The sequence below is a fragment of the Epinephelus fuscoguttatus genome, linkage group LG7, assembly GCF_011397635.1.
Source record: "Epinephelus fuscoguttatus linkage group LG7, E.fuscoguttatus.final_Chr_v1".
NCBI lineage: Eukaryota > Metazoa > Chordata > Actinopteri > Perciformes > Serranidae > Epinephelus > Epinephelus fuscoguttatus.
Window position 1 is genome coordinate 30,065,186 of NC_064758.1, and position 26,155 is coordinate 30,091,340.

The window sequence follows — 26,155 nt, forward strand, 5'->3', positions numbered from 1 at the left end:
TTGTGTCTAAGTGTATGAACAGCAATTTCTTAAACTGCTCCAGTGTTGAGAGAGGGCTGCAGCCAGCAGCTGCACAATGAGCGCAATGTTACCAGATGAGGCAACAGTGCAACGTCACCGAAAAGTGGTTATTTTTGCCACTGCCAGGCTCAGATTATTATTGTAAGTGTCTGAAGTATCTCTTTACTGTTTGCTTATTGTGTCCATGTGTTGCTCAAGGAGATGTCTCTTGAGACATGAACTGTTGCAGGGAGACAATGCTGGAAACACAAGTGAGGGGGTATAGTGTTGTGTTGGAGTACAGAGTGTGTAACTTAGCGATATGGCTCTAAAATAATATCACAATATTTCAGGGTATTTTTGCCCTATCGATAACAATATTCTTGATGATATAACAAATTATTAGAAAGGAAAAAAAGTTAATTTAAGAAAATATAATTGCAGCAAAATAAGTGATATAGTTTTACATGTCAACCGAACAGTTTACCTTCAAATATTGAGCCGCAAGCGTCACGTAGGTTTACATTACCAAGGTTACCAAAGGTTTATGACAAAATGCTTTGACGACACCAACTCTCATGTGTGTGCACAGCGAGAGAGGAGAGGGAGAGACGCTGTGCTGCTGCCAGAGGAGCCGCTGAATGAGTTCCCTCTGAGCCGTACCTCTCTAAAAGAGTCTGAGAAGTCCAGGGCTGTTCATAAAACATTCAGGACGCCACAGTTTATTCCACACTGCTGAAGCTGCTCCTCTTTTTGGCAATACTTTCGCTTTCAGCCATGCTTGTTGTTGCTGTGGGTAACAGTATGACATCAGTATGACAACAAGTCAAAATATCATGAATATCATGACATGAATTTTTCATGATATTACAAATGACACCAGTATTGTCCATCATCCTCTCTACCTCATACCTACCAACAATCCCTCATCCTCTCTTCCCTTCCTGAGACAGAATCCCCACACTGAGTCTCCTAACAGAAGACATCACCTCTTGATTTACAGTTCAGCATTGAAACAACATATTGTTGTGGTGCGGTCCTTGCTAGTGATGAAATATTGATAAACTGAGATCTGTGGTTAGCACTGCTGAACCAGAGATGCTCTACATGCCTTCATCTCATCTCGCATTGACTACTGTAATGCACTTCCCTCCTCGCTTAGTATGTCCGCTCTCGATCGTCTGCAAGCAATCCAGAATGTTGCTGTAAGACTGCTTACTAAATCAAATAGATGGTCTCAGATTACCCCCAGTCTTGGATCTCTTCACTGGCTTCCTGTCACATATAAGATCCAGTTCAGAATTCTCATTGTTACTTACAGAGTATTACACAGTGAGGCTCCTGCTTAAGTGGCTGAACTATTTCATCTGTTTCCTTCTGTTCGCTCATTTAGGTCAGATACACTAGATTTGCTGTCTGTCCCCCGTACCCTCTTTAAGACCCACAGTGATCAAGCTTTTGAGAACATAGCACCTACGTTTTGGAACGCTCTGTCTGCAGCCTTACAATCTGCTGACTCTGATTTCTCTTCAAAGTCAGTTTAAGTCAAACCTGTTTAGACAGGCATATGGGTAACTTGTATGCACTCGCTATGTACAGTCAGTACATTTTGTGTATTCTGATTCTTTCTGAGGTGTTGTGCAAATAGTTTTGCACTTTCAACTACGTGGCTCAGGTAGTCACTTCATCTCTTTTATTTCTTGTGTTTTGTAAATCGCCCTTGTAAAGCACTTTGTGATCTATGTCTGTGAAAAGTGCTGAATAAATACATTTTACTTACTAACTTTTGTTAAAGGAGCAATTCATCCACAAAATGACCATTTGTAAATGAGTTAGTCAGCTGCGTTACTTTGAATTCATGAGGAAAACTTTGTTTTTCTTACATGTGTCCATGGAAGACTGACTGGGGAACATGCTTAGCAACAGCTAAGCTACATAAAATCATCTGTATACAAACGCTCACACAGCTTGTGCAGTAAAATCCAAGTCTCATTTATCCAGTCTTGTACTCAGCACTTCCCAAACGCATGCATTTTCACTAAAATCGAAATCTGGCTTTGAGGAGAGCATTGATAAGTTTCATTTTCAGTATAAAATTGTAAGGTTTCAGCAAATGTGTACGTGTTGGGGAAGTGCTGAGCATTAGACTAGATATTTGAGGCTTGGATTATACTGCAGGAGTTGTCTGAGAGTTTGTAAATGGAACGATTGATACAGGTTGTTGAATGTGGTCCCCAGTGACTTCAATGCATCAAGAATGGTCGCCTTTTTTGGATTCTTTGTTCCCCGTGGATGTCTGAATCCTCCGCCTGGCCCTGGTCTCCCTCCTGCTTGTCCCTCGTCGGTCCCTCTGCTTCATCCGCCTGCTTGTCTAGGTTCAGAATCCTCTGCCCTGTCGACCACGTCCCCTGCCTGCTCCTTTCAGGTACCATCACGGCCCTGTTTCCAGGTTCAGCCCAGTTTGACCCTCGAGCATAAACCCCAGAGACTGTGAGTGGGCTTCCAGCCTGAGGAACAGTCTGTTACCTGTGTCTCTTCATCTGCCCAAGTTCCTGTTTTCCCTGTGTTATATAAAGGTCATTACCAACTATTGCTGACTTCCAGTGGGCTGTATTTGGGTCCTAAATACACTTGTCACAGTGGAGGCACACAAGAAAAAATGTTTCTTGATGAACTGAAATAAGAGGGGTCCAAGTTTAACAACAGTAAAACTATATAAGAACATCTGTTTACAAACTCTGACACAACTTGCGCAGTATAATCCAAGTCTCATTTATCCAGTCGTATGCTCAGTACTTCCAAAACACGTGCATTTTCACTAAAAGTATTCTATTTAAAACACTTGCACCAAAATAGTCCCAGGCATGGATGAGTCGTGCACTTAGGCAAGCACGTGCATTTGAATTCTGCTCAATGAGATGCACAGAGATCAAATGCACGCACTTGCACTGGCATCCTACTCTAATCTGGAAGTGTTTTAAATATTAAGAGTTTGAAAAAAAATATATATACGTGTTTGGTTTGGGAGGTAGCTACTGAGCATACAACTGGATAAATGAGACTTGGATTGTATTGCATGCATTCTGACAGCGCATGTAAACAGATGCTTTGATTTAGATTTACTATTTTTAAATGTGGCCCCCAATAAATCAAAAATCTATATGTTCACTGTGCCAAAGAGGCGTGCAAGAAAGACAGTTTTCTCCACAAATTCAACGTAACAGCATGACTAGCTGATACACAAATGGTCATTTTGTGGGTGATGTATTCCTTTAACCTCATTTCAGCTGTGATGGAGAAAAGGAAAATCCAATGTGACACAAATGTTGAGACAAAGCAGACCCGTTTGTGCGTGCGCTCCTCTAAAAAAGACATCAAGCGAGCGTAACATAAGATACACAGCAGTTTATTGGTGACAGTATTCCATTCAAACACATGTTTCCTGAGTGTAAACACACCATCTTTCTCTTTGTTTACATTGTGGGCGGGGTAAGACAGCCTGAGGCTTCATCCTGACACATTGTAAACTGTCTTTTAAAACATACTCAGACCAAACACACCGCCGCAAAGCTGTCATTAACGCTCTACTTAAATGTCTAATCTCTCTATTACAGAGAAAGGTAATAAATACTACAGTTCAGTGGGATTATAGCTGTGTGTCACGTCAGTCTCGTGGTTATATTTCCGATCGCAGCTGATGTGAGGCAGCAGAGCCTCCAAAGACAAAGTATTAAACTCCTCTGCTGTCTGTTCACAAAACTGAACACATCTTACTGTCTCCAGTTTCAGCTGTCAAGTTAATGCTAGGTTGCACATATCATCATGTCATTATTATTACTACTGAAAAACAGCATATTTATATTCATGTACTGAGGTGATTATTTTTCTGTTTCAACATAAAGGTTTTAGCAAATATTCGTATTACTTCCTTCCTACTTGGTATTTGAAGCCTGTGGTTTGATATCTATTGTACAATTGTTTGGAGCATCATGCATTTAGGCATCTTAATAGACTAACATCTACACTTGAAGTACCTGGTAATAGTAAGGTGTTATATATATATATCTATATGTGAGGGTAGCAGCCTATAGATGTCAGACTTTGTTGATAGAAATACTTGTTCCAATGTGCATTCATCACATAAGCAGCTGTATTTCCTTACTGTGTAAGCATGCCGGTGTTGCCTGTTCTACATCTACAATATGTGTCAGTGTACTAATGAAGGGTGCTGTAACAGTCTAAAGATAGCTTAAATACTACTGTGACAATTCTTCATACAACCAGCTGATCATCCTCTTTTCTGCAAAAAAAAAAAGCCAGTTAATTACATCATACAGTTTAAAAAAATAAAGCTATAAAAATAAGGTGACATTTCACAGCCTGAAGAGCACTTGTGCTGTTCACAGTATTGAAGCGAGGCACAGCCCCAGTGAGTCCAGTCTTCCTTCTTACTGACCCTCACAACCCTTGCTCCAGCCCCAGAGCTGACCCCAGCATCGCCCGGACTTTGCAGAGCCCCAGAGATGCACGTAGGCCCAGCCAGGAGCAGGGCTGCGATGTGTGGACATCAGCCCAGTAGTGCAGCATCTCCCTAGGTGGGATCTGGTGGATGGACACCATGGCTTGATAGCAGCAGCGTCCGTACGGCACAGCCGGGCCTCCAGAGAAGAGCGGGCAGTGCGAGGGCAGCACTCCAGCTGTCCGGGCACACAGACCGACAAACACATCCTCAGGGGGCAGCGGGGTGGATAAAGGTGATGCGGAGGCTGCCAGGGAAATCTTGAGCAATGCAGAGCGGGACAGAACATAAGCTGTACCACTGCAATAGTCTGGAAAGACAGAAGGCGGGTAGGCCCCTGAGGGGAGGTAGTGCTTGCTCTCTGGGTCACGGTCCGGAGCCACATGGAGATGCACCCTGCCAAGGTACAGGTCTCCTTGTTCGTAGGGGTTACGGCTCTTGTTCAGGAAGTGCAGAAGGGCGCTGGGGTTGAACAGGACATCATCGTCCACTTTGGCCATGAAGTGAGCCTGAGGGCAGAACCGGCGGGCCCAGCCCAGCATGGACAGCGTTTTCAGGGTGAGGTTGGAGTAGGTGTCCAGGAAACGCCCCTGAATCAGGTCACCTCGCTCCCTGGCCTCCTCTATCAGCAGCTTGGCCAGTCCGGGGTCAGAGGCCACACCCACCATGAAGAGGGTCATGACCCGCAGGCCCCTCACCTCCACCTCCCCTCCCCAGGTGTCCCTGATGGCCTGACGGGCCCTCTGGTTGGCAGGAGCCGAGGTAACCATGGTGATGAGGTAGGGCTTGGCACGCTGGCACACGAGCGGGCTGGGCATGAGCAGGAACTCCTCGGGTCTGGTGGGAGGGACGCTCTGCGGGGGGATGATGCCTGCGTGCGGCTCCACCACCGTGTTCATGCCCATGGAGGTGACCCATAACTCGATGAAGTCCACGAAGAGCAGAGCCAGCAGGGCTGCGCTCGCTACCGCCACGCACAGATACGGCAAAGCACCAAGCCTGCTGCCTCGCTTTCCAAACCGGGGTTTACATACCCACAGTCCCCGTCCGACCATGACCAACCTCCACTACCACTGCGCAGCTCTGAACACCGCTGGAGCCTTAACAACAAGCCCGTTTCCCCACGGTCCTCTGTTCCTTGTATCCACGATTAAAACCCCTCTGCAATCATTGCATTGCCTCCTCCTTTCTTTGTCTCCTCGATGCTCCTTTGCACCGGGGCGCAGTAACACGCAGCAGCAGCCGGAGGAGAGTGCCAGAGTCGGAGAGGATGCGGTAAAAGCAGCTGGTACTTTAGTGTTGATGCTGCAGCCCCGGTCAGTTTTACAAAAGTGGGATATGCAGCTGCGCAAATGAAACAGTCGATCCGGCGGCTGCCCGGAGCTATTTCAGCCCTGACACTTTAACATAACATGGAGCTGCTCTGGGATCGATTGCGACACAGGGAAAAATGTGCCAGATGATTATTTATTCCTCTCTTGTGGTTAAACGCGTCCTGATGCTCCGGAGATGAGATGCCCTCTGGTTTAGATGAGCAGTTTTGTTGTGTGGCCATCCATCAGGGTGCGTGCGCAGTGGTGTGGTGTGCGGTTTATCCACGAAGAAAGCTCCAGGATTTTCCGTGTAAATGTACAGTGCAGGCTTCAGTTTGTCCATGAATAAACACCGCAGCTCCTTAAGACATACGCAGAGTCTCTGTGTGTTGGTTCTCAGCTGCTGGGGAACGTGAAGCTGGGTAGTGTTACCTCGGCTCTGGAAGCAAAACCAGCAGAGGCGCCCCCACAATTTTTCATAGGGGTGGCCAGATGGGGCCACTGAAAACCTTGGGGTGCTACTCCAAAGCCTACAAGCTAAATGTTATTAAAACTGTTTGAGATGAATTAGTATATCATTGCTTACCCTTTTTCTACCATTAATTCAATTTCAATTTAATTTATAAAGCTCAATATCACAAATCACAATTTTCCTCAGAGGGCTTTTCAGCATACGACATCACTCTGTCCTTGGACCCTCACAGCGGACAAGGACAAACTCCCCAATAATACTCTATCAGGGGAAAAAATGATAGAGACCTCAGGAAGAGCAACTGAGGACGTATCCCAATCAATCAATTCTATATCTATGTATACATGATAGGTTGATACTGTTTATGGATAGATATCCAAACATCTGTAAATCCCTCATCTAACCACCAATGCTTCATGAATGGAAAGATCAACACATAGACAGACACACAGTATGTGTGGATATGATATATTTTTCTCTCTTTTCATCCGTGATAGATTGATGGATAGACGTATGTACCTTTATGTTTTTATTACAAATGCAAAGTCACTTACTCATCACTGCATTCTTTATGATATGGTGGGTTGGACGTTGCTTTTGCACCATGGACATGAAACAATCTTCAAAGTGATCTAAAATTAGAAACACTTATATCTATTATGTTTGAATAGTTGTTGTTTTATTGTGGATTTTTGTATCATATGTTTGTTTATATTTGTTGCATTTTTAATGTGTTTTGATTGGCTGCTACCTTGGCCAGGGCTTGGCACTACCTGGTTAAATCTCTCCACCTCCATCAGGGGAAGGATAGGTATCCGTACAGGTATCCCTCCATCTGTTAGTCATGGCTATTCAAAGATGGATTGATACATGTACACAGAGTGGGTAACCTAGATCCACATGTCAAAATATGAGTATTATTGACAAGACTGCAATATTGTGTGTCAATAAGATACCTGACAAATTAAAAATACAAAGTATATCTCATTTAATTGAGGGCATTACGCCGCATTATAACTAACCCTGCTGTGTGGACATTTCATCAAGCCTAGCTAACACTTGCTGGGAGTTGGTTACATAGTTCAAAACAATGCTATGTTTTTGGCAACAAGACATTTGTTAAGATGATATATGGTTGGAGTCAGTGACTTACACAGACAGATCAGAAATCAGAAAACAATTTGACAAAGATGTTCACTTAAATTATTTGAAAACACTCGTTGTTACTGAACACAGCTGAAACACATCTAATCCCTGTGGAATTTCACAGGTCACTGTTTGGCGGTATGGTGGGCAACTGGCCGGAAGCACGAAAGGATCGACCCTGTTTAACCACTCAGAAAGTCTGTATTACAGTTGACCCTGCGTTAGGTTGTGCCTCACTCTTCCGTAACTGAATTTCAGGAATTCTAAATGCTGTTGCCGTAGCCTGTTAAGGCTGGTTGAAAACTGTGTCAGTAGTCTAAAATCATACAGAAGTAATCCCTCTAAATCATCACTTATGACCCACTAGACGTTTGTGGTGGTGTATTTTTCTGACAAGACTCTGCCCTCTGCTTGTATTTTCTTATGTTCTTCTTATTTTGCCATGATCGGGACATTAATGGTCACGTACCGCCACTGCGCCCAGGGGAGGTCGGGGCTTTACGAAAAGGTATAGCAACCACGTGCAGAAGCGTAACGCTGCATTCAGAACGAATCGGGGAGATGGTAGGAGACTAATCAAATATAGATTTAGTGGACAAGAGTAGGACGATAGAATTAGGTGAGGCTGACAGAGTTCTGGCATCTCGATTGCGACATTGTTGTGCATGTTGTATCCTGCCATTCTGTCAGACTGTTTGTTTGCTCTTTGTGTGTGGTGTCACCAGTTATCTGAGAACAGAGATTCTCAACCTGCTTTGCCTGGGGCCACTTTTGCCAAATCAGAATCAGAATCAGAATCAGAAATACTTTATTGATCCCCGAGGGGAAATTGTTTATGTTACAGTTGCTCCTTGCAAGAGAGGAAAGATACGTGAAAATATAAGAAATTTAAACATTAGTATTCACAAATATAGAGTTAAATAAACAGGAATTATTAACAAACATAAACTTAAATAAATATATATATACATATATATATATTGTAAACTGAACAAGATTATTTACACAAACAAAATATATACAGTCAGGGTGAATGGGGTTATTGCACAAGTTAGATTAAATTATTGCAGTGTGTGAAATAGTCACCGGGCCACTCAGAGGGAGGAGTTGTACAGTTTGATGGCCACAGGCAGGAATGATTTCCTATGGCGCTCAGTGGTACATCTTGGTGGTATGAGTCTCCCACTGAAAGTACTCCTGTGCCTGACCAGCACATGGTGGAGTGGGTGTGAGACATTGTCCAAGATAGTTCGTAGCTTAGACAGCATCCTCCTCTCTGACACCACCATCAGAGAGTCACACTCCATTCCCACAACGTCACTGGCCTTGCGGATCAGTTTGTTGAGTCTGTTGGCGTCCGCCACCCTCAGCCTGCTGCCCCAGCACACAACAGCATAGAGAATAGCACTGGCCACCACAGACTCATAGAAAATCCTGAGCATAGTCCGGCAGATGTTGAAGGACCTCAGTCGCCTCAGAAAATAGAGACGGCTCTGGCCCTTCCTGTAGAGAGCATTAGTGTTCTTAACCCAGTCCAGTTTATTGTCAATGTGTACCCCCAGGTACTTATAGCTCTCCACAATGTCCACACTGACCCCCTGGATGGAAACAGGGGTCACCAGTGTCTTGGTCCTCCTCAGATCCACCGCCAGTTCCTTTGTCTTTGCCACGTTGAGCTGCAGATGGTTCTGCTCACACCATGTGACAAAGTTATCCACAACAGCCCTGTACTCATCCTCATCACCCTTGGTGATACATCCAACTATAGCAGAGTCATCATGGCAGTATAGGTAGTAAACATTATTAATTAATAAACAAATACTTAGCCCAGGCCTCTGTCGGGGATCCTAAAGATCCTTCCCTGGCACTTTTTCTTTTTAAATAAACAAGCTCTATTTTGATGCTTCTTTATGCACCTATTTACATTCAAAGTGCAACAACAACAAAAAAGTGAATCAATTCATTTTCATTGGGAATTGGGAAATGATCGGTGGGCCTCCTGGTGCCACAGCCCCCAGGCCACATTGAGTATCACTGGCACAGGCAGTTAACATTTTGATTTCCACAGCAGTCCGGCTTAATGTGTTATGCATCTGTGTAAACATGAGTTCAGCAGTTCATTGTTCTCTAAATAGGCTGGCTGTCCTTTTTCTTCAAAAGACAAATTTACAGCTTTAATTTGAAGGAGTGCATTGACTGTGAGGACCGGGAGTAAACCAACTCAAATTTAAAACCACCACACAGAGACTTCCAATTATGTGCACAAAGGAGGCCATTTTATCAGTGTGGCCATGGCCCAGCCACCCCTGGGTAATCACAGTATGCCCGCCACAATAAACTAGACTACACCACTGTGTTTATCTAATCCCATACATGACTGTCCCATGGGTACATCTCTGCAGGACATCAGATCTCTATTGGCTTTTACTGTATTGACAAATGTTAACCTAATGCAGAAATAAATGCTTTAATGTTTGCATGTGCTGCAGGCCTACATTAATATCTGCACTGTTTGGCCATTGTAAGGATATATTAACATAAATCTGTTTATACTTTTATATATTAAGACTATATTTGGAGAAAATGTAATTAGGTCAGTGACAGGCTGCTTAATATTTACATATGGCCTCAGAATCCCGATGGGCGGGGTATCTGGGCCTATTGGTTGAAGAGATGGAGATCCAAACACAGATAGGCCTACGTGGACAATGAACTGTGCCAATTATGCAGTCGCAGCTTGTAAACGATATTAAACCACGTGGAAAGAAGGAACACTTCCTATTTGTGTTTTACAACAGAGAAAACGTCTGAATGTTCATAATTTTATTTTGGCACGGTTGTTTGAGCAGGTTTGAATCTCTGCCGTGCGCGTATTGTTCTCCTACATGTCCACTCCGAGCATACCTGCTGGTGCAGGGCGACACCTGGTGGTCATTCAGGGGAACTTTTTACTGAGGTCACACCACGTTCATGTAAATACAGCAAAACTGAGTCCTCATGTAAATACAGTGAAATTGCTTAAGTGAGTAAGAAGTGGTTCTTTGTTGCAGAGATCTAACCAACAGATTTGGGGTAGTTGTTCACTCCATGGCAACAGTGACACAAATACCTTTATTTGTTGTAATTCAAGAGCTGTGTTCCAAATCTTGAGACCAATAAGCTTTTTTTCTTCATATAAGTAAAGTTGGTGACCTCAGGTAGAATATAAACTAAAGATATAAAGATTGTTGTGACATGGTAACATTTACAGACCCCCTCCGGAAACAGTTAAAGACATATAAAAAGACTGTGCTCTGTAGTATGGCCTACTCTGTGTGTGTTTTAATACTGTAAAGAAAAGTTGCTTGAGAACTGCAATTTTGTGAAAATAAAAGTCCTCTGCTACTTTCATATTTTTATTGGGGTGGGGACAAATGCACGTCCCCTGCGTTCCCCTCTAAATCCACACCTATGCGAAGTATGTGTGTCACTTCCTTGACTTAATATGGCGTTTGTCATTAAATTTTCAAGCTATATGTCACTGTATTTCATTGTAGAGAGCAGACCAGTGATAATTTACTTTCACTGGTGTACTGATTTATATTATTATATCTTATCATCTTTTGTTGGTCTTATTTTATACTATTTTTACATCTTTTATTTATTTTAATTCATATTATCCTTTTTTTTCCACCAGTCTTGTGTTCTACATTTCCTTTCGTTCGACAGTTTTTATTCATCATTAATGCTTTTATTTATTAATTTACATTTTTAATTGTGGTTTTATTGCTTTTTACTTCTTGTTGCCACTTTTATGGAAGTTTCTCTTTGTTTCTTTTCTGTGTCTAAGTGCTTTTATTTTATATTGTTTTACTCAGCTATATTGTAAATGAGGTCTCTATGTCAGTGTATTTCCGAGTGACAATAAAGGTGGAATTAATTAATATTATTTTAAATAATTTTAACATTTTTTATCAGTTGTGAGTCACGTCTTTGTATCTGTTATTGGTTTATTCTTCATATTAATGATAATAATAATAATGATAATAATTTTATTTATATAGCACAGTTCATACAGCAAGTGCAATTCAAAGTGCTTTACATTAAAAAATGAGAGAATACACAAAAGACAGGATAAGATAAAGTAAAAAAAGATTCAATCACACTCACGCATACGCACACACACACAAACATTAAAATACAAATTAAGTTTGATACTAATTAAGTAAATTAAAGCTACAAAAATGCAAGGCTAAAAAGATAGGTTTTAAGATTTTGTTTGCAGCTTTATATATTCTGAGGTTTTATTCCCACCTGTTTTCTGAGGGGTTTCTGTGTTATATTTCATATTTAATTTCCAGATCTTACTATTCTGTGCTTTATTTTCTATTTTTACTCATTTATTTGTGCATGTTTTGGGCTTTGTTATTTCTCTTACCTTTTGCTGTTACCATGCTATATTATTTTACTTAACTTATTTTACTGTACAGCACTTTGGTGAACTCTGCTTGTTTTTAAACATGCTTTATAAATTAATTTGGTTAAATTTATGGTCAGTTGCTGGCTTTATTTTCTTCCTCTGCCTCTGTGCAGCACAATGTGTTCCCAGCTGGACTGAAAGGTGCTGTATAAATAAAGTTGTGCCTCCTTGCTTGCTCGTTACTACACCTTTTCTTTTATTGTGCTAATTTTGTATCAGGTAACTTGACAACAAAGTCCCTGGACAGTCAGACATGATGACGTCAGTGCTGTCTGGCTCGCGCCGAGGATGGGTGGGGGGTGTTGGAGGCGCGCGGGGACGCGAGAGAGGAAGGAGAAAAAAAAAAACCTCAACCATCATCAACGCGCTGGCGGTGCGGGGTCACGAACTATGACCTTTAACAGAAGAAAACCAAAACATTTATTTTATAAAATAGCAGAGAGCCCGAAATCTGTGAGCACCGTTTCCCGGAGGTAAGTCTCGGTCCCGGGTTGAAAACCGTAGAAAGCTCTCTGTGATACTGGATGATAAAAGAGCGCAGCTAATCAGCCAGCTAGCTTGTTAGCTAGCCGATGCGGAGCTCCCTTCCTGCCCGACACTGGCAGCTCGGGATCCGGGCAGGAACCGTGAAACGCTGGGGCGGAGTCTGGCTACGCCGATGTGCTTAACAGACACTTAAACTAATTATTAATATGTGACAGTGCTGTCGATTTAATCTGAACCAGTCCTTGCATGCTAGACTGACAAATCCAGGGGGAGAGACGGGTGCAGTGGGCTGTTGCTGCAGCCGTTGTTGCGTTTGCTTCTAACAAGCTAGCTCAGACAGCTAACATAGGAGAGCTATAACTGCTGCAGATGAACTCGACCCTTTTACCTTTGCCATCTCGGGGACATAAGAGTGTCGAAATGACAACTTTATTCAACAAAGCTACATTTTGTGCCTTTACTACCAGCACACCTACAGTCGACTGCTCTGCTGTTAAGAAAATTAAATTGCTGTAATATATTTATCATAAGGATTCGTCTCCTGTGTTGTTGGCTGGCTGCCAGATTGTCCATTTTGTTCTGTGTTGTGATGCGTTTAGGGACGGGGGTATTGATGGGCACTCTGGTGGACCAATCGGTAAAGACAAAGGCAGCATGCTCCTCCCTTTGGTCAGTGAGCTACTGCAGGCACATCAATCAGTTTCATGTAACGTTATGCAGTCAGATTGTTTCTTTATTAAAACCCCCAAATTAGCAAAGATAGAGTGAAAACTTTTAGGCACAACGAGGTGTAGATGCTCAACTGCATTGTGAGTGACCTCACAGTTGTTTTTATAGCTTTAAAATGCCAACTAAGTGTGTGAAAGATGTCCATAACCCTGTTTTGACTATGTACCACTAGGTGTGTTACATTTAAACTGTACTGGACAGGGATCTCCTTAGACAGAGGGAGCACTTTATTACAGTGTTTCTCCACTGATTTGATGCACTGTAAATATATTTTATGCGCTTTTCTGTCAGCTCATTCCATGTAAGTGAATATGCAGAAGTACAAAATGTCAGACACTATAGACACAAAAGATTTCTCTCCTTAAAAGTGTAAGCAAGTGACAAAGGGATGTTGATATAATACGTAGTTGTTCTCCTTTGTTACAGTGCCGCGTTGGACAATGTGTTGCTCCATCAGACTGTATAGTAATCTGGTTATCACCGGTCTCTCAAATCTCATGTCTAGGTCGCACTCAGAGGTCATAGACTTGGCTTGTGGTGACATCACTGCAGTCATGCCGAGGCTGGATTTGTCTGACATAATATTTGCCCGCAGGAAGAATATTAAAGTAGGTGAGATGTGGAAGAAAATCTATCACCTGATGCTAATAACAGACAAGATATGGAGCAGTAAACAGATATTTTGTTATTTTATTTTGTGTTTTGTTTATCATCATTAAATGATTTCATGTCCAATGTTATGTTTGATGTTTTATGTGGGGTTGCAACAGTATACCGGTTTCAAGATATAGGCTACTGTGATATTAAAATTTACGGTTGTGGTAACATGTACATTTGCTTATCTACAGTATTTTTCCACATACTTCCATTAAAAATGGTTTCAGGTTTCAAATGTAGTAATAAAACATTCCCTTCTGTTTTAATTCCCTTAAGGGTCATTCTGTCAGGTAATAGCAATAATAATAATTTTGTAGTACTGTGATACTGTGAAACCGTGATTTTTCTGAGACGGTAATTGTACTGTTAAACTCTCACAGTTCTATGTTGAGAAAGGATTTGTCATTTTTTTAAGAGGGTCCCTGTTTCGAACCCAGGGTGGGGGAACCCTTCTGTGTGGAGTTTGCATGTTCTCCCCTTGTCAGCGTGAGTTTTCTCCAGATACTCCAGCTTCCTCCCACACTCCAAAGACATGCAGGTTAATTGGTGACTCTAAATTGTCCGTAGGTGTGAATGTGAGTGTGAATGGTTGTCTGTCTCTATGTGTCAGCCCTGCGATAGTCTGGCAACCTGTCCAGGGTGTACCCTGCCTCTTGTCAAATGTCAGCTGGGATAGGCTCCAGCCCCCCAAAACCCTGAACAGGATAAGCGGTTACGTACAATGAATGAATGAACATCTTGTGTGTAACAGTGCATCAAAACAATGGCGATAACCTTTAATCCTAAATGAGAAATGACTGCGCTACATCATCCAAGTCACATAAGTCAGACAGAACTTCCCTTCTAAATCAACAAGATATTCATCTCAGATACAGCTTTATATTTCAGTCAGTGTCATCATGCATCCTCTATGATCCACCAGCACCGACATATTTATAAAACTGTCCCAGCGTTGGCCTGCTCTTCTGTCACAGTTTGCACCTTTCTGGTTGATTGTCTCTGGCATCTCTCCAAACAGACCTCACTAATGACCTTACATCATCATGACGACCAACCCGAATCTGCTCTCTCAGCAGAAAGTGGACTCTGAGCACGAGGCAGAGGTGAGCGTGCAGAGGGAGACTTTCATAATGCACTGTTTGCTGGCAGTCTGAGTTGCTCCTATAATCCATATGAAGGTTAATTTAAGTTGAAAATGCTGTGATGCTGCTCTCTTTGTCTGTGAGGTTAGTGGATGCTGCCTTTATTTGTTGCTATAGAGACATACCTCATGTAGATGGAGGTTCTCTGGACAGTTCAGACTTGTACTCATGTAAAAGTGTTGTATAATAGAATGATTATGTGTTACACACACTCAGGTAAAATATGCATGTGTTGCAGACTGTGTGTTTAAGCTTGTGGAAATGTGTTTCAAATTGTAGGTGCCAACCTCTCCTTCAGACTCAGCGATGGGTGAGTCTCCACAGCGCTTTCAGGTCATCTCCACTGAGCCTGGCACAACACCACAGCGAATACAGGTAACTGTTGTATTCTCAACATTAGTTAGCTTCAGAGAATGTGACACTACATGTTGATGTTGTCCCCCGTTGAGGCGCATAAGCAGCAGTGATAAACAAGGTGATGTTCCAACATGTGACTTAGTTCTCCCACCTTCAATGTCACTCTCTTCTCTTTTTTTTTCCCCGACTTCAATCCATTGGTGTGCGTTCACCGCCACCTCCCTCTCTTCCTCCATCTCCCCCATCTATCTCTAACGCGCTCAGATTGTAACTGACCAGCAGACAGGTCAGAAGATCCAGATAGTGACAGCGATGAAGCCGTCCAGTGCTCCCAAACAGCAGTTCATCCTGACTACGGCTGACAGCTCAGGGGCAGGCAAGGTTATCTTGGCCTCACCAGACAGCCACAACACTAAGCAGCTCATCTTCACTGCTGCAGACAGCCTGATGCCAGGAAGGATACAGGTACAGTTCGCCCATAATATCACCCCGTGGTACAAAGTCTGATTATACTATTGGGAACATCTTGATCTTGATGTCTGTTATAATTTTTGGACAGTGTTATAACCACAGTTTTGACATTGCGTTAAGGTGAAACACAAGATTAATGGCCTGTGTTTGACTTTGCCTTTCAGATCGTCACAGATCCAGTGTCAATGGAACGGTTGTTGGGGCAGTCAGGGGACTTAAGTCGACCACAGCCAGTGGAGTACTGCGTGGTGTGTGGGGACAAGGCATCAGGTACTAAAGCTTAGAGTTGAAGTTACTGGTGATGTGAGGATTTTCAGTATTCTGCTCAGCAGTTGGTAAACAAGATAAGGGGAATTTCAGTTGGTCTTGACTAGGGCCGCCCCCTAATATGCGATCAAATGTTAGTCGACCAGAAAGGTCATTAGTCAGCAAGATTTAATTGGTCGCTTAATCACAGAAAAAAAAACCAAATGTGAAACTCTATTAGGAGCTGCGCCTTGTCAAAATAAACACGACATCGGTATCTCTGGCACCGCCCTCGGTATCTCTGGCACCGCCCTTCAATGGTTTCACTCTTACCTCACGGGAAGGACCGAGTTCGTAGCCCTGGGGGATGCTAAATCCCACCCCCACTCTGTTGTCTGTGGGGTCCCCCAGGGCTCTGTGCTCGGTCCAACCCTCTTCACCATCTACATGCTCCCCCTTGGTCGTGTCGTCAGCAGGCATGGAATACAATTCCATTGCTATGCTGACGACACACAACTCTACCTCAAGGTCACCCCCTCCTCCACTCCCTCCTCCTCTGTCACTCAACTGGACTCCTGCCTGGAGGAGATAAAGGCTTGGATGAGTAAAAACTTCTTACAGCTGAACAGCTCCAAAACGGAAGCCATTCATATCGGCACCCCTCACCAGCTCCGTTCTTCCCACATTTCCTCCGTCTCTTTTCTCGGCCACAACTTTTCCCTCTCTCCTTCCGTGACTAATTTGGGAGTCAGGTTTGACCCCCATCTTAGCTTTGACGATCATATCAACCATATCTGCAAGACTTCCTTCTTTCACCTCCGTAATATCGCCAAACTCCGGCCATCTCTCTCTCGTCCTGCAGCAGAGAGGCTCGTCCATGCCTTTGTCTCCTCCAGGCTGGACTACTGTAACGCGCTCTTCATCGGGATCCCGGGCAAGAGCCTACAAAGGCTCCAATATGTCCAAAACAGCGCTGCTCGGGTCCTGATGAGAGTGCGTAAACATGAGCACATCACCCCCATCCTTCACACTCTGCACTGGCTCCCCGTTCACCTCCGCATCGAATTCAAAATCCTCCTTCACACCCATCACTGTCTGCACGGTGCAGCCCCCACCTACCTCACCGAACTCCTCAACCCACATACCTCAGCCAGAACCCGGTCAGGCCAACTGCACCGTCTGCGCCCGCCCAGGACTCGGCTCAAGACCATGGGCGACAGGGCCTTCGAGGCTGCTGCTCCCCGTCTGTGGAACGCCCTCCCCAACCACCTCAGGGCTCCACAGTCGGTCGATGCTTTTAAAAAAGGACTCAAAACCTTCCTTTTTCAGAAAGCCTATCCTGACTAATCTTATCTGATTTTATCTGCTGACTGTTTTTATTGTTTTGTTCTGTTGCTCGATTTTACTGTTATTGTTACTTTTATTGTTATTGTTGCCTTTGTACTGTGCACTTTGAGATTTGTATTCAAATGTAAAGTGCGTTATAAATAAAATCTATTATTATTATTATTAAAATAAATCAAAACCTATATCACTGGACCATGTGGGAATTTAATCTGAAAGGACAGCCACAGGAAGAGGCCACGCTCAGCAGTCAGACAGGAGTCAGGTTACAAACCAATCACAGCCGACAGATATCTTTCCCTTCTTCTGTAAATATTCAGTCTGATAAATACGGAAAAGTTGATCATGTTAGTGCAGGGCTACCCAGAGCTTTACATCTGTCCCACAGACGAAAGGCCTACACACTTATAAACAGTGCCTCAAAGAAGATCGGCTCTGCTCTCAGGATTTCAGGTAAACAGGCTATACGGTGCTTGTTAAAGTTGCTTAGCTACATCAGGCGCACCTTGCCGTCGTGCTCTCGAAAGCTGGTACAGAAAAGGCATTACAGTAGCACCCAGTGCCCGACCTTGTATTGTCCAGGCGGTTAAAGACGCAACACGTGTACAGCCCATAATTTCCAGGGCTGGTACCTGCGTTTATTCCACGGGCTAGTTAATAACAAGTCGGGCAGGAAATCCAAAGTGTGGGATCATTTTGAGAAGGTGAAGGACGAACCCAAGGTGATATGTAAACTCATCTTCATTGGTCGACTACGAACATGACGTATCATCTGAAACATGGAAGTAGCTACATGCCCATTAGCCGACAGCGTCATAAATAGGCGGCTCGCTCAGTGTGTGACGTGCACTTGTAGATAAAATAAAGCCTATATTAATGAAGGTTCATTAGTACGGTTTTGTATTTGACCATATATAAATATATGACCACAGCAAACAATTCAATGTCCATTCTACTCTCATTCTGTTTCTGTGGTTTTAACCCGTGTGTCCTGATGCCAAATCTGGCTGTATGTTTTGCTGCACATCGAAGGGGCACCCACGCATGCAGTGACTCACACACTTTTACTTGTTTTCTCTGTGTTCAGGGCGCCACTATGGAGCAGTCAGCTGTGAGGGATGTAAAGGCTTCTTCAAGCGGAGTGTGAGGAAGAACCTGACCTACAGCTGTCGCAGTAAACAGGACTGCGTCATCAACAAACACCACCGCAATCGCTGCCAGTTCTGTCGGCTGAGGAAATGCCTTAGCATGGGGATGAAGACTGACTGTGAGTGAATCCAGGAGACGACACGAAAACATGTAGACAAATACACTCAGAAACAAGTCAGGTATTATCAGGATAGTCTTGAAAAGTAAGAAAAAACATTTACTTCCCTCAAAAAAAGGCCACCTTAAATTAAACACTATTTCTTAACTTTCATAAGATTTTCTTCTTGTCCATCCTCAGCTGTCCAGAGTGAGAGGAAGCCCATTGATGTAGTGCCCAGAGAGAAGCATGCCAACTGTGCTGCCTCCACACAAAAGATCTACATTCGCAAGGACCTTAACAGTCCGCTCATCGCCACGCCAACCTTTATCTCCGATACAGAGACCGATGGCTCCAGGTCAGTGGGAATCACACCTGCAGACAAACCTCAGGCTCTGTTGTTTTATCTCTCAGCTGTTGATGTTGGTGTCATATGAACTGGTTTTTAGACGATGCTCTGTGTCATGTGCAGATCCAGCCTGCTGGACCAGGGCATGCTGGTTAACATCCAGCAGCCGGTCATCCAGAGCGATGGAACTTTGCTGCTGGCCACTGACTCAAAGGTACAGCTGCTACTGCAGTCACCATAAATATAACATCTGCCTGTCTGTTCTGGCACTGTGCTTCTCCTTCTGCTCCCTGTAATAGGAGTGTGATGTCAGGCAGAGATGTTTGAGGGTTTTGTTGCTCTTGAAATATGAGGCTCTTTTTTTTGTAAGTGGTTCGTATTATGGTGTCAACAAGATGAAGACGTTTGAGCTTGAAAATCTGTAAAGCTGTCTTTATTCATCCTGTATAACTGTGACTACACGTTAGCCTGTCTGCATGGCCAGAAAACTTTTATGCTCACACTATATGGTTTAATTGACAGGCCATGGCGTTGCTGCTCACACTGACGTTTAATTTTATCGGAGCAGGCTGAGTTGAGACTGCAGATGCTCCAGTAATATTAAAACAAGCACACTACAGTTTATTATGGATCTTTAGACAGCCACCGTGATGGAAACTGCACAGTGGTACAACTCTAACTGCAAGATAACCTCTCAGAAATCCATCAGATGGTCCGAGAGGCAGCTAGTTTATCAGTCAGGCGATTAATTCAATTAATTAGGTGTCATGACCCCCCACAAAATGCACAAAGGTCAGAAATTTGTACTCGATTATAAAATTACTCAAGTGCAACCAATTAAAGGCTAAAATCAGGCTTAACCTGTACAGTGTTCTTTAGAACAACAATTTTTTCAATCTCTATTTATCCCTTTAATATGTTTTAAGACACTTTTTTGCGGCACTCCAGTTTAGGAAAACCTGTTTTGTGTCTAGTTCATCTGACCTATTTCCTCGAAAATAATCTGCACTGTTTCATACGTCTTCAGATGGAGTCTGGGCAGGGGGACTTGGGGACACTAGCCAATGTGGTGACTTCACTGGCCAACCTGAGTGACTCACTGAGAGAGAATCTAAACAATGGTGATACCTCAGACAGCCAGCAAGAGGAGCAGTCTGCCAGCGAGATAACACGGTCAGTCAGCAGCGCACACAGAGTGGAGGGGAGTTTGTTTATGAGAGGTATCTGCAATGTCTGATCTTTTCTTGGTCAGTCTTTGCACCATGTGTCAAGTTATTCGCCTCTTTGGAAGCAGATTACTTAAGACGGAGCATGTTTGTCTCAGCGGAGTCAAAAACTTGCTATTGTCTATTCTGTCAAAGTTCAGTTAAAGGTGTGTGTGTTGTGCACAGTGCCTTTGACACCCTGGCCAAGGTTTTCCACCCACCTGAAGTAGGGGTCGGACAGAGTCTGGCAGAAAAGCCGCAGTGTGTGAGTGGAACAACCATCCAGCTGATTGGTCGAGACCAGGAGACACCTATCATTGAGGTGGAGGGACCACTGCTCACAGACAGCCATGTCGGCTTTAAGGTGGGTGGAGTCAGCTGATAACGACCTATGGCTCAAAAAAAGAGACACTCATGGTTCACATTAGTAATAATTTACAGATATAAATCTACAGTTTCTTTTACTTTGCCATTCATCTGTAGGTAGTCATTTTCCAATTTATTAAAATGATTTTCTTCCCTGTGTCCTCCTTTGTCTTTTCCCCTTCGTCTAGCTGACCATGCCCAGCCCCATGCCCGAGTATCTGAACGTACACTACATCTGTGAGTCAGCATCCAGACTTCTTTTTCTCTCCATGCACTGGGCACGCTCCATCCCTGCCTTCTCAGCTCTTGGGTAAGAACGCATTTGACATAAGAAGACCAATACAGTCACACCCCTTCTGAGGAATGTGGTGCATTATTGTTTTATCTCCACGTTCACACAGATCTATTTCTCTGTGTCTGTCTCTCTCAGTCAGGAGGCAAACACCAGTTTGGTGCGCGCCTGCTGGAACGAGTTGTTTACTCTGGGTCTCGCTCAGTGCGCTCATGTGATGAACTTGTCGACCATCCTCGCTGCTATAATCAACCACCTTCAAAGCAGCATCCAGGATGGTATGGACCACAGACCTCGTCGTCATTTCTCAGTAGGACACACACTCATATAAACAGGAGTCAAGAAATGTGGTGAATTGCAACTTGTAACGGTTTTGTGTTGTCTCTCAAAGGGAATGTCCTGGTCAGATGAAGCTTTAAGTGAATCAATAATCTTAAAAAAAATAATGGTAATACATCAAACATTTCCTTCTCTCTCAGACAAGCTTTCGGGGGAGAGGGTGAAGCAGGTGATGGAGCACATTTGGAAGTTCCAGGAGTTCTGTAACAGCATGACGAGACTGGAGACCGACAGCTACGAATATGCCTACCTGAAAGCTATAGTGCTGTTCAGTCCAGGTGAGTGTCTGCTATTGTTAACTGAGTTAATAATAGCCATCAGAGCTTTTATCGTTCAAATAAGAAGAATTCCAACTGGTCAAATGACCTAAACTGTTTAATGTTTGAACCGTCAGATCACCCAGGTGTGGACAGCAGTGGGCAGATTGAGAAGTTCCAGGAGAAAGCGCTGATGGAGCTGCAGGACTACGTGCAGAAAACCTACCCAGATGACGCCTACAGGTATACTCATACATCTTCCACTGTCATCTCTGGTTTAATGAGTTAAAGTCATTATTGTATTTGAACAACATGTCATTTCCTTTACAGAACAGGTTAACCTGTGATATTCAGGAGATTAGGAGGACTGAGCAGTAATAACGTGTACTTTGGATTGTGTACTACAAGGTCATTTTAATGGCGTCTTGTAAAAAAATTCAAAATCATGCCTCCAGCCTAAAGAGGCTTTCACATCAGAGACATGGGCCAGATCCAAGAATGCTTGATCCCAAAGTCCATTTCATTTAGTTATTGTGAACACTGTGTACCATGTCAAAAATATAAACCATAGTAGTCATCATGCCAAGGTCGACCGCACTGTACCGGCTTGCGATTTGCGTGTTTTTTCTACACAACAACATAGAAAATGTCACATAGACGATGACGCAAGTGTACTCCCCTCAGGTACGGAACAACCCTGCTAATGTGAGAGCTGAGCAGTGGGGCAGAATAGATCAATTATACTCGGCCACGGATAGACCTAATAAAAAAACGCCCTAAACAACCAGCCCAGCCTCCCCACCACAGTGATAGGAGTAAGCTATAGTCAATTACAGATTGAGACAGGAGAATTCCAGCAGACTGTCCTATTACTTGCAGTAAACTTATTTTAATGTGGAACAGAGGTTTACCGTGAAGCGGTTAAATCTTCACAATAATACTTAATTTCATTCATTAAGTACTGCCAACTGGGCAACCTGAAAAGTATCTTTTATTCTTTGATAGCTTAAGGTGCAGAGCAGTGATTCCCAATTGGAGAGGTGTCTTCTTGCAAAACCAGTGCGGTTTGGCAGTACTTTGATCTAGAAAATTAAAACAAGGTAGCATGAAGACTGTGTCAGAAAATAAACTGGCATATAATCACTCGACTGTAGTAATGTGCAACCACATTCAACTCAAGCATTTGGATCTTAACCTGCATGGAACGACGGCTGCTGCTGCTAGCGGTGCTAGCCACACACAGCCCAATATGACATCATTCACCCAGAGATGCTGTGATCCTGCCCTGTCTGAGACGATAACGCAGCTCATCACGACAATCACTTTGCAAGATATGCTTCTACTTAACTTTGTTGAAGGTAAAAGCTTCAGGAAGTCAACGGAATATGTTGCGCCTGAGTACACCGTGCCGAGACCTTATTTTAGACTAGTCGACTAGTCTTAATTAAAACTTTCACTTAGTCGACAGGGAAATTAGTCACCAGGAACATCCCTAGTCAGGACCAACTGAAGACCAAGACAAGACTGGTGCGAGCCCCACACTGCATTACACACTTATGGTCAAATGTGGAACATCCAAACCATAGAATGAATGGTCTCAAGTACAAAAAATAAATATAAATAATTTAATTTAGGCATCAGTCTGGCTGATAAATTTGGCTCCTGAAGACTTCGACACTGTGAATGCACAGTATGGATCATCTTTAGATATGAAGATAACCTTGTTTTGTGTTTGTCTCCCCAGGTTGACTCGTATCCTGACTCGTCTCCCCGCCCTGCGCCTCATGAACTCCGGCATCACCGAGGAGCTCTTCTTCACCGGCTTGATAGGTAACGTCTCTATTGACAGCATCATTCCCTACATCCTCAAGATGGAGACGGCTGAGTATAACAGCCAGGACTCTGACCCTACAGAGTGACAGCCCCCCGTATCACTCCAGCACCCAGAACTGTTGAATTAAAGATTACAGAGTCTCCACATCAGGTACTCTTCTTTGTCTCTCATGGGGTTTACAGTTAAAACCCAGTCCACAATCCTGCAGTGGCCCCTTGGTTTTTTGAACAATGCATGGTGCAAAGTCATTCAGGAATACTCGGTGGATTAAGATAATCTGGGATTGGGAAACCAGGATGACACTTGGAATGTTTCTGGGGCTGACGCAGTGTGGTGATGCTGAATTTCTGGTTTTAAACTCAGAACAGAATAGAAAAGGAATTCTCCGCAGCTGCGACTGTACTCGTCTCCTTTAATGTCTTTATGGCACTTCAAGCTAATTACATATGAACTTTACCTTCTGACCGAAGCCTTTCAGATTGTTTTAGTCTTATGGAAGCCTTACCATGCTGTCATGTTGATCACTTACATAATTTAACGTAAGCTTGCAGGTAACAGATGAGCTGTGTCAGCAGGTTCAAACTGAAGTCTTTTAACCTATTTACAAGTCTGAGGACTAAAGTAGATCTGAGTACTTACTTTAAAAGTGTGCTCCGAAGCTTTAAAGCATTTGTTTATGTTGGTATTTGGGAACATTGTGCAGTACTGTTCTGTAAGCTCACTGTGCTGCTAAAATTGAGAATTCAGACATTTGTGAATGTCATAAAACAGTGAATAGAAACATGCTTTTTAATCGTTTTATCTCTTTTCATTTCCTAAAAGGTGCGAGACATTAATGTACAGCTCTTTACTTTCAATACATTTTAAATAGTACTTTGAGGGAGAACTCAGATCAGGTACAGAAACTAACTCAAACCTCAATTAAATAATCCATAATCTATATTCATACGGACTGACTTTCATAACATTTATGTACCACACAGTGCATTACAACACGACCATCTGATTTTGTTCAGTTTCACTTTTAACTCACATTCACAAAGTCACGTCAGCCAAGTTAGACCATGTGTCTTTTTTAATACTGCATGACGTCTCAGAGGTTTTATCTTTGGGAGTGTATGTATGTTTCGGTACACTCATATCTGCATTAACATGAATATGTTGCTAATATAACCCGTGCAATCACCTCATCACTTTTCCCTTTGCGACAATCAATTATATGTTACTTCCTCCTGTTCCATCAGTGAGTGTCATGGCAGTTCTTCTCAATCTGCATTTTGTACATGTATTTATTAATGGCAGTTATTTCTTTTAAGAAGTTAGACTATCTTAAAGATTTTGTGTTCAGAAATATTACTTATGTGTAGCTATGCTACTGTTTTTGTACTTGTGTTTGCATTTGTACTCTGCTAAGTGCACATCAATCAGCTTTTGTGGCGTTCCACTGTGTTCATGCTGACTAAAACTTTGTTTTTTATGTTTTCTGAAAACTTTTATTTGTTGTGAACAGATTTGCTTGTTGCATACTAAGTGTACTTAAAGTACTTTTGGGCAGGTTTCCCTGGTTTAAAAACAAACAGGATTATCTGGGAAGCCAGTGTGGAGTGTGTTGATGTCTCGAGGACTGTATGAAGACAATATGCATCGGCTCACACACTCTTACAATGGTTCAGAATACGCATCCACAGCAACATGAATGATAACGGGAATGTAAAGGAATCAACAAGGAGTATGTCTTGTGAAATAAATGTCAATTGTAATATTTGGGGTTTAAAACCTACACAGACTGTTTGTAAAGGCACTGTTGTGAAATGACCTTTGTACATGTAGTTTCATTAAAATGAGTGCATGTTGTTTTTAAGCCGAGTTTTATAATCTTGTGGCTGTCTGCCCTAATAAGGAGCATTGTTATAAATTTTATAGTGCATTGCAGTGCATGAAGAAGTTGCTTAAGTGCATTTTATTAAATGCTGTATGAAACATGTTAATTTAAATGTTGTGGCTTTAAAATATTTACCATGAGCAGCTCCCACATTAACAGATCTTAAGTCACTTTTTTTCAGCTTTGTGGATTGAGTATCTTACGGTTAAACATTTTATACTATATAAATGTACTTTGTTTTTCTGCTCATGTAAAATGTGTTTCTTCAAACATTGAGATTGAGAGAAAACATTCATGTTTTGCTCAAGTTTGTCACAACCCCACATTTCTACCTCACACCAATGGAGATATAAAACAAATGTATCAATGACTGAGCTCATGTATCAGCATTCCAGTCTCTGAGGCTGGCCTCTTTGAAGCCACACGCTATAAAAGAAATAAACAATTAATTATGAAATATGACATGACTGAGTTTGTGTGCTAATACCCGGATATCACAGCTGAACTGAAAGTATGACCAGTGGGGTCATTCACTCTCAAATCAGATAGATGGTTTTTGTTTATATTTTAGATTTTGTTTTAACTTTATGTATATGCTATTATTGATGTGGAAAAATTCAGTGAAACATTTCCGCTGAATTATGAGATTTGCTTAGTTTTTATTTATTCATGTATTCATCTTTCATAACCACCGATCCTGTTGGGGGTCATGGGGGGCTGGAGCCTATTCGAGCTCACACCGAGCGTGAGGTGGAAAGGTAGAAATTTTGTCATTTTCGCACCCTAAATATTTTTGAAAAGAATTTTGTCATTTTCGCTAACTAAATTGTTTTTAAAAGAATTTTGTCTTTCTCACATCCTAAAAAGAAATTATTTTTTTTGTTGTCATTTTTGCACCCTAAAAGATTTTTTTAAAAGAATTTTGTCATTTTTGCACCTTCATTTTCTTTTAAGAATTCTGGCAATTCCGCACCCTGATAAAAAAATAAATAAAAAGAATTTTGTCATTTTCGCACCCTAAATTTTTTTTAAAAAAGAATTTTG

At 42.6% G+C, this 26,155-nt stretch overlaps 2 protein-coding genes across 2 annotated transcripts; one reads left to right on the forward strand and one right to left on the reverse strand.

Moving 5' to 3' along the window:
• Positions 1–3,410: 3,410 nt before the first annotated feature.
• Positions 3,411–6,270, reverse strand: b3galt4 (UDP-Gal:betaGlcNAc beta 1,3-galactosyltransferase, polypeptide 4). The gene is made up of 2 exons (XM_049580865.1): positions 4,457–6,270; positions 3,411–4,300 (listed from the first exon to the last, which is right to left on the reverse strand). Exon 1 carries the CDS (start codon positions 5,572–5,574, stop codon positions 4,459–4,461), a length of 1,116 nt encoding a protein of 371 aa, XP_049436822.1. The 5' UTR covers positions 5,575–6,270; the 3' UTR covers positions 3,411–4,300; positions 4,457–4,458.
• A 5,937-nt stretch (positions 6,271–12,207) lies between these two features.
• Positions 12,208–25,548, forward strand: nr2c2 (nuclear receptor subfamily 2, group C, member 2). Its single transcript, XM_049581318.1, has 15 exons — positions 12,208–12,382; positions 14,800–14,884; positions 15,203–15,298; positions 15,545–15,745; positions 15,916–16,021; positions 18,429–18,608; positions 18,789–18,945; positions 19,060–19,150; positions 19,964–20,109; positions 20,328–20,505; positions 20,696–20,817; positions 20,938–21,077; positions 21,279–21,416; positions 21,533–21,638; positions 23,140–25,548. The coding sequence occupies exons 2-15, from the start codon at positions 14,825–14,827 to the stop codon at positions 23,312–23,314; spliced, it is 1,896 nt and encodes a 631-aa protein (XP_049437275.1). The 5' UTR covers positions 12,208–12,382; positions 14,800–14,824; the 3' UTR covers positions 23,315–25,548.
• The last annotated feature ends 607 nt before the right edge of the window (positions 25,549–26,155 follow it).